We start from the raw sequence: 13,962 nt of genomic DNA on the forward strand, positions 1-13,962 counted from the left end.
AGCAGAGCCATTGGCCTGGATTTTTATGTCGTCATTGTCAACGGGAATAGTACCAGAGGACTGGAGGATAGCGAATGTGGTCCCATTGTTCAAGAAAGGGAGTAGGGATAGCCCTAGTAACTATAGGCCAGTGAGTCTGACTTCAGTGGTGGGCAAAGTCTTAGAGAGAATGGTAAGGGATAAGATTTATGAACATCTGGGTAGGAATAACGTGATCAGGGATAGCCAGCATGGTTTTGTGAAGGGCAGGTCGTGCCTCACAAACCTTATTGAGTTCTTTGAGAAGGTGACTATGGAAGTGGATGAGGGTAAAGCAGTAGATGTTGTGTATATGGATTTTAGTAAGGCGTTCGATAAGGTTCCCCATGGTAGGCTAATGCTAAAACTTCGGAGGTATGGCATTGAGGATACATTAGAGGTTTGGATTAGGAATTGGCTGGCTGGAAGGAGACAGAGGGTAGTAGTTGATGGATTATGTTCATCTTGGAGCGCAGTTACTAGCGGTGTACCACAAGGATCTGTTTTGGGACCATTGCTTTTTGTTATCTTTATAAATGATCTAGAGGAAGGACTTGAAAGCTGGGTAAGCAAGTTTGCGGATGACACGAAAGTCGGTGGAGTTGTGGATAGTGAGGAAGGAAGTGGTAGGTTACAGCGGGATATAGATAAGTTGCAGAGCTGGGCGGAAATGTGGCAAATGGAATTCAATGTAGCTAAGTGCAAAGTCGTTCACTTTGGTAGGAATAACAAGATGATGGATTACTGGGCTAATGGTAGGCTACTTGGTAGTGTGGATGAGCAGAGGGATCTTGGTGTCCATGTACACAGATCTCTGAAAGTTGCCACCCAGGTAAATAGTGCTGTGAGGAAGGCATATGGTGTACTGGGCTTTATTGGCAGAGGAATTGAGTTCCGGAGTCCTGAGGTCATGTTGCAGTTGTATAAGACTCTGGTGAGGCCTCATCTGGAGTATTGTGTGCAGTTTTGGTCGCCATACTATAGGAAGGATGTGGAAGCTTTAGAACGAGTGCAGAGGAGGTTTACCAGGATGTTGCCTGGAATGGTAGGAAAATCTTATGAGGAAAGGCTGAGGCACTTGGGGCTGTTCTCATTGGAGAAGAGAAGGTTTAGGGGAGATCTGATAGAAGTGTATAAGATGATTAGGGGTTTAGATAGGGTAGATACTAAGAACCTTTTACCGCTAATGGAGTCAGGTGTTACTAGGGGACATAGCTTTAAATTAAGGGGTGGTAGGTATAGGACAGATGTTAGGGGTAGATTCTTCACACAGCGGGTTGTGAGTTCATGGAATGCCCTGCCCGTATCAGTGGTGAACTCTCCTTCTTTATGTTCATTTAAGCGGGCATTGGATAGGCATTTGGAAGTTATTGGGCTAGTATAGGTTAGGTAGGACTCGGTCGGCGCAACATCGAGGGCCGAAGGGCCTGTACTGCGCTGTATCCTTCTATGTTCTATGTTCTATTAGTTCTGGACCAGACCAAACCTCTTCAAAATATATTATGAGGATAACTTAAATTCTAACTTTTTCTTATTTTAAAACTTTTTATTTTTCTTTTTCTTATTTTAAAAAAAATTCCAGATGCAATTCGATTGGTGAAACTACTTCACTTTTAAGTAAAACATACTATTTGTGCATCACAATTAAAATACAGACAAAATAAAAGGATGGCTTAACTGTAATTCTATTGAACTGCTTAACAAAATAAACAGATATATCTTAACTACTAATTAACAGTTCCAATATAATGCCTCATAAACACACCTTTGGTATAGCTAAGTTCAGTAAAATAGATTGTCTCACATTTAATTCTAGCAGCAGAAAGACAACCCTAGCTTTCAGCTGTAACACAGAAGAACAGAAACTTCCACATCCTGCTTCAAGATCCCAACAATTGCAGAAAGCCAAAACTAAAACTCCTAGTTCTGTGGTAGCTTGACCCCACCCATTCAGGCTGTTGCTATTGTCCCACCTTTTTAAAAAACCCAAGACCTCCCAAGTTGTTTATTTCATTGGCTTTAAGTAGGCTGCTCTCCATTGTCTCAACCTTCCTCATTAAATAAAATGACAAAATACACCTTGTGAAGCCACAGTATCATTTCAGTAAGTGTTCATAACTGCATTAAGATCTATGACTCAAACTTGCAGGACAACTATTCAGTCAACATGAATTGCTCTACCAAAAATTCAGAAATAGTGAAATCAGGGATCATAAACTAAGTTCTGGACAAAGTCATATTATTTGTGGATTGCCATGTCAGAAATGCAAAGATAGATGCAGACAGCAAATATATACATACTGCCATGTTTCATGTACAAATATTGTTTCACATTCAGTTTAAATAATCAAACCTGCACAACACTATCCAAGCTTTCTGCTTCATCTATCTTATGTGATAGACAAACTGAAAATCCAAGTACAGAAATACCTTGGTCATAGAAAATCAAGTTTTTCATTCCCTCAGGCTTATACTTGGAACCCCTGACCATGCAAGCCAGAAAAGGAAATTAGAACCATATGATTCATTTCATAATTTGTCCATGCTTCCTTATGATGAGCAAAAAAAAACTTTGTGGGAGAGGTTTAAATCACAAACAGCTGAATGCTGTGGTATTTAAATGTACAAAAGCTATTGTCCACACAGATGCATCCCTCCATCTACAACTGCTTATTAGTCTCCAATAAACATAAGAAAAATCTGATCAAATTAATGTAAACATTAACATCCAGAATAAATTAATGTTGATATTTTCTCCACTGCATTAAAGAGATTGTACTTTCATTTGTCCAAGAGAAGAAATCAGAGTTACATAAGGTTTTATAGATGTTTGATCACTAGCATCAGGTGAGAAGTCTCAAACCAGGAATTATAATAAAACTAATTTAAACAATCACAAACTTACTTATCTTGCTTATGGAGATACTGTCAGCAGGACCTTGGTAAAGCACTATGACAGATGTATATTATGCATACATAAGCAGAGAGATGCAGTCAATCGGAATTATTACATTGGGCTGTGACTGAGAAAAGCAACAAAAGATAAGAATGTTAATTTCCGATTTGACACTGAGGCAATTTAGAATGAGTCGAGGCTTATCACATAGCATCCTGATTCACGCCCAATATTCACTCAAGAACGCTGATACCAATACATTAAAGAATCAACTAAAATTAAAGATTTCATGTGTTAATTCTTCAAATTCCTTTTTTCAAGTTGGAAGCAAATTTATGATGAGTATGAAGTTTCACCTCAAGTTATTTTTGGAATGAGCTCATAATTCATGTAGTTATTAAACAATTTTGTATTACATTAGAGTTACAAATCAGAATTCAAATGGCCATTTATTTTCTTTCCGTATTAATTTCATACTATTAACAATCATGATTCCTTTGTGATGATCTTTGGAGTAACCAGAATAAAAGATGACATCAGTACATGCTGCCAAAATAAGCACTATGCTCTTCAAAGTTATAGTATTTTTTAATGCAAACAAAAATGTAACAAATTAAAATGGTGAAATGGAATTGAGATGCCACACTCAAGTAACTAAATGCAGATAAAGATAATTCATAAAATTCTAGCACAAATCAGAGATTAGACCAATGGCAGGCAAGTCCATTGCTTATCTATGTACAATTGCACTTGTAAATAAATCAGTATCACATCCTTACTGCAAACATCAACACATGCTCCAAACATGTGTTTCAAATGACATTTGTAAGACAAATGCAATGAAAAGCATGTTCATTCAAGTGGACACACACACACACACACAATATTTATACACTTCTGAAAATTCCATGAAGTATCCCATTAGTGTACAGAGCAATGTTATTAAAAACTATGACATGTAACAGACAGTTGGCAGAGAGTTTCAACATCTGCACTTGATCAGGTTTCCAATGACATTACAGCAAATCAAGACAACACCAGAGTTCTGCAATTACACTGTAGGAAAATCATTTTGTTCAAACATTCACATTGTCCTCAATTTTTAATGAATTGTAAATTATCAGTCAAACCTAAAATAATCTGTGCATTTCTCATGCCAAGCTCAAGAAATTAAATGCTGTGCTCGTTTTTCCAACTGCTTAGTGATCCTGTAATTAGAAAACACTAGAGATGTGACATTTACAAACCGTATGTCAAAATTCTTTAAATGGTGCTCATGACAGATGCAGCTGGATTTGTATTTACCCATGTTTACACATTTGAAGCATTTATACCCAATTTAGAATACAAATTACATACAAATTTTAACTAGTACCTTTAATGCTAAATTTCTGGATGATTAAATAATTACATGGCATAACCATTAATAACAGTTCAATGCTATTTTCTATGCCAAAAATGGAATGACAAATGGTTAATCAATACAACTGCTGATAAATCAGCACTATCATTGAGATTCTACTGCAATACCATGTTGAGTCTACTTAGTTTCTATTCCCAAGCCACTTGAATTGGGAAAAATATTCACAAACTCCCATTCTACCTCTCAAACAGATTTTGTTGAAAGAGAAAGATTGAAAGGTACACTTGTGAATTCAAGTCTGACATTCGTGGTTGTTGTGGTAATGAACTGTGGAGAATTAAGAGCAGCACACTAAAAATGAAATAATTTAATTGCAATTTGTTCTGTAATTTACACAATAAGTTGGATCTATAGAGAATGAGACAGTAAATGCTTCAAACATACAGCATTGTCCCTTTGTCAGAACTTTTTGATATGAAATTTTAAAAGTTTCTCTCTCAACTTAATAGTCAGAGCATTTTCTGTTTATATTTGAGATTTCCGGCACTGCAATGTTTTGCCATCTGTCCACTAAAATACTGGTATCAAATACTCCAAATATGCAATAACACTGGAATGAGTGAAGAAAGAGAAGAAAAAAAATGCAGAAAGAAACAGCCAATATAGAATGAGTAAAACAAAGTCTTGACAACTTCCAAAATAATTTCAAAGATGGCACACTGGGACTATTCGGAGGGCAAATCTTGGAAAGATATTCAACCTTACAGGCCATTCTAGCTTGGTACGATTCTGATGTTCTACTTCCCCAACACAGCTAACTGATTTGAAATCGAAGTCTACAGAAATTTAAAAGCTCCTGCCCTGTACTGACTGACCAACCAGCACTAGCCCACATTTTCTCAACGGTTGAAATTTACAGCTTACATCATTACCATTTTCAAATCATTCAAATTCCCCCTTCCACATCACTGCTGCCTTCTACAGTAGTGCACAGGTAATTCTTCATGCTTCCAGCTCTGACCTTGGTGCATTTCACAAACTTGATTCCTATATTTCCAGCTATGTCAACACTATGTTCTGGAATTCTCTTCGAAAACTTCTCTGCTTATTCAGCTTCCCCAGTCTAAAATCCCTCTTGCAGTTCATTTCTTTGACCAAGCTTTTACTTACCTTGTTTAGCAACTCTTCCTTTGGATCTGGGCTGACTTTTGCCTGATTATGCCTTTGTGAAATTACTTGGGGTACTTTATCTTGGTAGTTTCCATACTGACGTATAAGGGCAAGTTATTGTTCAATTCAGCAAAGCACAGTCCCAAAGCTGAACCTGGGACTTTCCTAACCTGTATAACTTAACAAATGAAACTTGTTTAAAATGGATTTCAGAATATTCTCACCTTTCATGAATCAAGAATCACATCTTTAAATGACCAAATGACGACAGCATAAGAGGAGACAATTTGAGTTATTGTGTCCATGCCACTCAAAAGCAATTTAGCTAACCCCATATCCTCATCCTGTTGCATTAACCCTGAAAACATTCCCCATCGAGATGTTAAATTGGTACCGCACAGGCAGTGTGATGCTAAATCACTGGCTGCATAAACATGCTTTTTATATAATCTATACAGCAGTCAAACAGGTCATTCGGGCCATCAAGTCTGCACCAACCCTTCAAAGAGCATCCCGCCAGACCCACCCCACCCCCTCCCGCCTGTTTCTGTAACCCTGCATTTCCCATGGCTAATCCACCTAGCCTGCACATTTCTGAACGCTGAGCAATTTATCATGGCTATTCCACCTAACCAGCACATCAACAAATTGTGAAAGCAAACTGGAGCACACGGGAGGGAACCTGGACTCGAGGAAAATGTATAAACTCAACACGGACAGCCAGGAGAGGCTGGAATCAAACCTGTGAGGTAGCCGTGCCAACCAAGGAGCCAATGTGCCACCTCATATCATTACTTCTCTTCAATCACCTTAATCCAATATCCTCTGACTCGTGACTGTTTTGAAGAAAATTTCCCCTTTACTAGCAACATAGACTCCCTAGTGTGGAAGCAGGCCATTTAACCTATCCAGACCACACTGCCCCTCTGAAAATCATCTTTTCCAACCTTATCCCTGTAACCCTGCATTTCCCATGGCTAATCCACATAATATGAATATCCCTGAACACTATGGCAATTGAGCATGGTCAATCTACCTAAATTGCACATTTTTGCACTGTGGTAGGAAACCAGAGCACTTGGGAGTAAATTTGCAGACACTGGGAGAATATGCAAACTCTACACAGTCAATCACCCGAGTCCTTGGCACTGTGAGGCAGCAGCACTAACCCATGAACCATCATGCCGCCCACCCAAACTCCTGTTCAGATTCCTTGCAAGTTTCAATATGTCCATCCAATTTCTTGTCAATTTTTCTTTCTACAAAGCTATGTAACTACTCTAACCTTCCCTCATTCCTGGTACCATTCGTGTAAGTCTTTTCTGCACACTGACTGAAGCCTTCACATGATTCTGAAAGCAGGATGCCCAGAATTGCACACCACTTTTTAAGAGATGCTTCACAAAAATAAATGACATGACATTAATAGCTATAAATTAAAATTACATGGAAGTTTGAGAGACAACACTGAACTTCTTGTGGAAGTGGTGTTGATGGGGAGGGGAGACAGCTAGATGTTGCTTTGTCACCAGCAGTGCAAGGCCAGAGTTAACATTTGTGCTGAGAGAGATAGCCGAGGGCAAAACATTTTAACCAAGGTCTGCTCGTCTGAAGATTTAAATGGAATCGAAAAAAAGGCAGTGTCGCAAAAACATCAGTGCAAAGGAGGAGCAAATCGTTGAGTTCAAAAAGGCGCCCGTCCATAAAAGTTACCAACCAAGCAAAGAGGCAAGAGGGGATTTTAAAAGGCTTCAAAGCTCAATTCCCCTCCCGCGCAGACGTCAAACGCAGCCCTCAAGAAGAAGGGTATTTGGGGCGGAGGTGCTTAAAGCTGCTTGTGCATTCACTCACCGACATAGTGAAGGTTCAGAGCCAAGTATTTGTACTGGAAGAGAAGGTTGTTGTTATTCCGGCTCTGGATCTGCTGGAAGAAGGAGCTCACGTCCCATCGGTACAGCATCTCCAGCACCATAATGCTGGGCACCCGCAGGGCCACATTCAGCACCGCCTCCAGCTTCTCTCTCACTCCGCTCATGATCACCCTCAATCCGGCCATTGCTGTGACAGGAGGCGAGGGGGGATGTGGTAGGACGGGCGGCAGCGAAAATTAAACAGTGTCTTTTCCAAGAGCGGTGCGGGAGGGCTCGATTATTGTTTTGTTATTCTAAGGTAGGACAGGCCGAATGTCTTCTTTAAAAAGAACTCATACTCCGCAACCCTCTTCAGTCGGCCAAGAGACAGAGCGTCTCGTCCCCCCCTCTTCTCCCTCCCTATCCTTTTCGGCTTCTCTCGAGGTGATAGGAAACAACGCGCAACAAAAAAATAACACTGCCATCAATACGCCGCCATTATCCCAGCTTCCAGCCCGGCGGCAGGGCGCAGGCGCGTTAGACTGGAGGGCTGGCGGGGACGCGTCCCACTCCCTCCCCCCACCACCTCGCGCGGGCACGCGACGCGGAGGGAGGGAATGAGCCTCTGCCTGTCACTGGCGCAAACCCACGCGGGCTCGCGAGGAGGTTGAGCGTGAGGGGAGCGCGTGGCGAAGGAGTGCTTGGGTCGTTGGCCGGTGGCCATGAATTGGGCATCAGGGATTGAGTACTCACCGTGGGGTGAGGGAAGAGGACAAGTATCTTTTTTTTCCGAAGATTGACCCTGATGTTAACGGCCGAGGCAATGAATCATGGTACCTCAGGAAGTCAAGAGAATTAGACGGACCTTGGTGTGCACGTTCATCGATCATGACCGGCAGCGGGACAGGTGGATGAGGTGGTTAGGAAGACATAGGGGTCACACTAGTCTTTATCAGTCAAACTATTGAACACGAGCAAGGTCAAGGTGGACTGGAAACAACCAACGCTGGTCAGGCAGCATCCATGTAGAGAGAGCAAGCTACTGTTTCGAGTCTAGATGACTCTACATCAGAGTCTTCATCAGCTCTGGACTCGAAACGTTAGCTTCTTCGTTTTCAGTGGATGCTTCCAGACCTGCTGTGATCTCCAGCCCAAATTGTTCCCAGACAGATTCCAGCATCTGCAGTAATTTGCTCTTAGAAGATCAAGGTGGAACAGATCTCAGGAGTTTGCTGCGTCTAAATTGACTGCCTGCCATTGTATTGGGGGCTATTTTTATATTCAGTTATGTTGTGGATCTGTTCACCGAGCTGGGAATTTGTGTTGCAAACGTTTCGTCCCCTGTCTAGGTGACATCTCAGTGCTTGGGAGCCTCCTGGGAAGCACTTCTTTGATGTTTCCTCCGGCATTTATAGTGGTTTGTCTCTGCTGCTTCCGGTTGTCAGTTCCAGCTGTCCACTGAAGTGGCCGGTATATTGGGTCCATGTAGATGTGTTTGTTGATAGAATCTGTGGATGAGTGCCATGCCTCTGGGAATTCCCTGGCTGTTCTCTGTTTGGCTTGCCCTATCATAGTAGTGTTGTCCTAGTCGAATTCATGTTGCTTGTCATCGGCGTGTGTGGCTACTAAGGATAGCTGGTCGTGTCGTTTCGTGGCTAGTTGGTGTTCATGGATGCGGATCTTAGCTGTCTTCCTGTTTGTCCTATGTAGTGTTTTGTGTAGTCCTTGCATGGGATTGTGTACACTACTTTGGTTTTGCTTATGCTGGGTATCGGGTCCTTCGTTCTGGTGAGATGTTGTCTGAGAGTGGCTGTTGGTTTGTGTGCTGTTCTGAGTCCTAATTGTCGCAATAGTCTAGCTGTCAGTTCAGAAATGCCAAACTATATTCAATTATTTCAGAATAATTTGTATTCACCAAAGAACTGCTATATAAAATCAGTTTTTTGTTTTTTTTAATACTGGAAACCAGCTCTTAGTTTTGAACCAATCTTAATCAAAAATTACACCTCAATTCTTCCCTCTTCCTTTCTGTCTGGATGCTAATTTACAAGGCATCTACCAGTATATCCTTCATGTACATTTTTTTTAGCTGGGGATTATTTGTAATCACTCCTCTCACTTGAATCAGTCATTAGCTCAATCAGATCTTGAAGCTAAGTATTTGTGCAACTCATCAGATGGTGCATTGATTCTTCGAGCCATCAAGGGACACTTTGCATTTCATAAATATCACCCAAATATTTTACTGAAGGTGACAACTATATGCAGTGCAAAGAAATGTCAGGATATTTCGCATGGCATCTCATACTATAGTATTGTTTGACAGTAAATCAAACATACTTTTATCCTCAAGCAAATGCCTTATTTTGCTACTTAATGAGATTCAGTTTGCTTGGAAAATTGAACAAATATATATGAATTTGGACAGAGAAGGTTTGTTTTCATCATCGTAACACAAGAAATAGATTATGCTTTTGAATTTGATGTAGTTAGGATTAGGAGAAAATAATTTCTGAGAAGGTCATGTGGTCAGATTAGTGGTTGGGTGGTACTGATATAATCTTCGGTGTGTAAGTAATTTGTATGTACAAATGTTTAGAAAGTGATTATCTAATCGTGTTAAGATTTGTGTATAATAGATTTCTGACTGAAATATACATGATACTGGAACAGAGTAACACAAATTAAATAGCTCACTCAGTGACTAAAAAGTATTCTCATGAAAGTAACTGGTTCCAGTTTTGTTCCAAATTCAACTGGCAATCAGGGCAGAAAATCAAATGCTGCAACAACAACTGGAATATTGATAGCATCTAGTAACCATAATGCAGTAAAGTGTCCCATTTCTGTTAATGACTTGCTGAATTAACTTTATGACTTTCTCTTCTTACTTCAAATATTCATTGTATTCCAACAGGAAATAACGGTGTTCATTACAAAGGTATCTCTTGTCCATTAATTAACTTCCACATTTTGTTTTCCTAATCAACTTGTTCAGAGATGTTATTACACACCTCTGGAGCAGGTCAGAGTTGAACCCAGGCCTCCCAGTCCAGGGATATGGATGTTACCACTGCATCACAAGAGGGACCCTAACTTTTGCAATGTATATGTATGGTATAACATACAAATTTGTTTTGTTAAAGTTTTAAGCTGACAATAAATTTGTCTGGTCAGGTTTACCTTGCTGGGGAAAAAGATAACAGAAACACGCACAAAATTCCAGGCAGCCGCTCCTTTGCTGTACCTTCAGCTCAACAACACAGAATCAAACTTCCTTGAAATGCTGGCAATTACAGCCAGTGTTGATTGTGCTGCTTTCAATAAACACTTTCTGCTGCATTGGCAGCACCAACCTTTTGGAGCCACCTTTTTACTTTGTTCTGTTTTCCTATTTTCCAGTTTGTGAAGTTAATAAGTTTGGCCTTTTTTAAACCTTTTTCTAAATGTTCAACGCTAAATGTTCTGTACTCGGCAAAGATCTCAGTTTTATCCCTCTTAACGAATTTCGGGCATAACATGATGTCGAACTCTTCTTCCGTCACTTTCATTTCGATGCCCATTTCTTTGGACAAGAGTCCTCTTGTCCACAGATCCTTTCACCTGCCTCCAGCACTCTCCTACCTGAACCGCTCCCTCTGGCTTTCTACCTGCACATGCAATGAACATGCCTTGTTCATTGAGAACTGTTGACATAACATGGTGAAGGGGTAAATGTAGGGGAATGGGTCTGGGTGGGTTGCTCTTCGAGGGTTGGTGTGGACTTGTTGGGCCAAAGGGCTTGTTTCCACACTATAGGTAATCTAATCTAATAAAAAAAAATTGGTCCCCTCAATTTCTCTATCCCCCCCTTACCCATTCCAATTTATCTTCTCAGGAACTGACTGCACTCGTGCTCTCAGATCTAACCGTAACTGTGTGTAGTTAAAACTGCTGATAATGGTGGTGCTGTTGTTGCCTGGTGGACTGACCTCTACATTCTGAGGCTGAGCATCGGCTCTCAGATATCTCCTGCTATCTTCCCCTGGATCACGACCCCACCGAGGAACATTCGACCATTATGTCCACTATGGTCACCAAACTCATTTCATTTGGTGATCCATCTCCCACTGCCTCCAAGTTCATAGTCTCTGAACTCTGCACAGCTTGCTTCAACCTCCTTCCCAAAATTCACAAACAGGATTGCCCTCGCATTTGCTGCAGTTCTGCCTGTCTCTTTGTGAGGTATGTGGAATATTCATTTTTCTAGTCCTATTCTGGCCCCCACCCCACAACTCCTTCTCCGGTGTATCAATGATATCATCAGTGCTGCTTCCCTCTCTCGTCCAGAATTGGATAAATTTATCAATTTCACTTCCAAATTCTAATCTGCCTTCACTTTCACTTGGTCCATTTCTGAGTCCTCCCTTCAATTCCTCGATGTTTCTGTTTACCATTTCTGGGGAAAGCTGGCCACCAATATCCACTACCAGCCCAAAAACTCCCACAGTTACATTGACTATACATCCTCATACCCTCTGTCCTGTAAAGACTCTATTCCATTCTTGCTGTTCCTCTCGCTCCGTTGCATATGAAACTTGAAATGGTTCAGAAAAGATTTACAAGGATGTTGGATTTACAAGGTTGGAGGATTTGAGCCACGTGGAGAGGCTAAATAGGCTGGAGCGTTGGAGGCTGAGGGGGTATCTTTATCGAGATTTATAGAATCATGAGGGGCATGGATAGAATAAATAGACAAAATGTTTTTCCTGGGATGTGAGAGTCCAGAACTAGAGGGCATAGATTTAGTTGAGAGGGGAAAGATATAAAAGCGATTGAAGGGGCAACTTTTTCACGCAGAGGGTGGTGCGTGTATTGAATGAGCTGCCAGAGGAAGTGGTGGAGGCTGGTACAATTGCAGCATTTCAAAAACATTTAGATGGGTACATGAATAGGAAAAGTTTAGAGGGATATGGACCAAATGCTGGCAAATGGGACTAGATTAGGTTAGGATATCTGTTCAGTATGGATGTGTTGGACTGAAGGGTCTGTTTCCATACTGTATTTCTATTATCTGTCTGTTCTGATGATGCCAACTTTGACAAGAGAGCCTCTGAAATGTTCACCTTCTTTGTCAACTGAGAATTCCTCTGCTCCATTATTGACAGGGTCCTGAGCCGGGTCTCACCCCTCTCCCGCACTTGGGCCCTCACCCCCTGTCTTCCCTCCAGCAACTGCGATAGGATCCCTCGTGTCTTAGCTACATCCTACCAGCATCCACATCCAGAGAATCATAAGCCACCACTTCTGTCACCTCCAACGAGATGCCACCACCAGATATATACTCCTCTCCCCTCCCATGACAGCCTTCTGCATGGACTGTTTCCTCTGGGACAACCTGGTACACTTTTGCTTCACTTTCAACATGCCCCCACAGTCCTTTGGCACTTGCCCCTGCAACCACAGAGGGTGTAACACCAGTATCCAAAGGCCCAAACACACTTCCCAAGCGAAAGAGCACTTTATCTGCATTTCACACAATCTAGTCTACTGCATCCACTGCTCACTATGTGGTCTCCTCTACTTTGTGGAAACGAAGCATTGACTGGTTGATCGCTTTGCTATGATCTGTCTGCAAAAAAGACCCTGAGCTTCCAGTTGTCTGCCACTTCAACACACCAGCCTGTTCTCTGAACATCATCTCTTTCTTTGGTTTGCTGCAGTACTCCAGCAAAGCTCTGTGTAAGCTGGAAGAACAGCACCTCATTTTCCGCTTGGGGACCCTGCAGCCTTCTGGACTGAATATCAAGTTCAACAACTTTAGGGCTTGAACTCTTCCCATATCCTTACCCTACCCCCACACACCAGGCCCTGTTATCACATAGTCTGTTATTACACTCAACCCATTGTTTGCCACTAATGGTCTCCATTAATAGCTATTCACTCCCTTGCCGGATCTTTAGCCACTCCTTTGTCCAACTGTTCTTCTCTATTTGGGCTCTATTTCCACCTATTGTTTACTCCCTACGCCCTGGCCCCACCCGATCTTCTGCATAAAAACCATTAGTTCTGAGGAACGATCTTGGACCCGAAATGTTAACTGTGGTTTCTTGCCACAGATGATGCCAGATCTGCTGAGCTTTTCCAGGAGTTTCTGGTTTTGTTTTTGGCTTTTTTAAAGTTTATTTTAATTCATTCCCTGATATAATTCAGACTGAATTTAAATATGTGCCTGGACCTTAACACAATCATTCCCCATGTCCTTCAGCATTACTTAACGATTTGTCTTCTGTGCTGCTTCTACATTGTTCTACAAACATAGAAGTAAAGAGCAAAAGAAGGCCATTCAGCTCCTAACGATTATCATAAAGGTTTCGCTAATTGTGAGGAACAAAACGGTGTGCCTGTGAGTCAAGAATGTAAGCAGACCTGAATGTGCAATATTGTATAAAAGAAGTCTCAACCCTTGTCATTACCCAATACATATGAGGCAATTCGTTGTTTGTTTGGACAATGGCAAGGCTGAAGGGCTGTTTAGCAGTTGGCAGTTTCACTGTGGTAAATGAGTTCTTTCAACTTGGGGAAGTGAAAATAATGTGTTTGTGAGAGGGTACAGTGTTTTCAGAGGAATCATTCCGTTCTGTACAGCAGTCCTTTTCCAGTGCCAGAGTTAGATATTGACCTGA

General features: G+C 41.4%; 1 protein-coding gene across 1 annotated transcript in view; it reads right to left on the reverse strand.

The window, feature by feature from the left end:
* Nucleotides 1–7,820, reverse strand: part of rnf145a (ring finger protein 145a) — a 139,327-nt gene extending 131,507 nt beyond the window's left edge. Inside the window, exon 1 of the mRNA XM_060837043.1 lies at nt 7,299–7,820. Within this exon, the coding sequence (XP_060693026.1) occupies nt 7,299–7,503 (205 nt within the window). The 5' untranslated portion in view covers nt 7,504–7,820. The remainder of the gene's footprint in view (nt 1–7,298) is intronic.
* Between the last annotated feature and the right edge of the window lie 6,142 nt (nt 7,821–13,962).

Source organism: Hemiscyllium ocellatum, chromosome 16 (assembly GCF_020745735.1).
Source record: "Hemiscyllium ocellatum isolate sHemOce1 chromosome 16, sHemOce1.pat.X.cur, whole genome shotgun sequence".
Lineage (NCBI taxonomy): Eukaryota > Metazoa > Chordata > Chondrichthyes > Orectolobiformes > Hemiscylliidae > Hemiscyllium > Hemiscyllium ocellatum.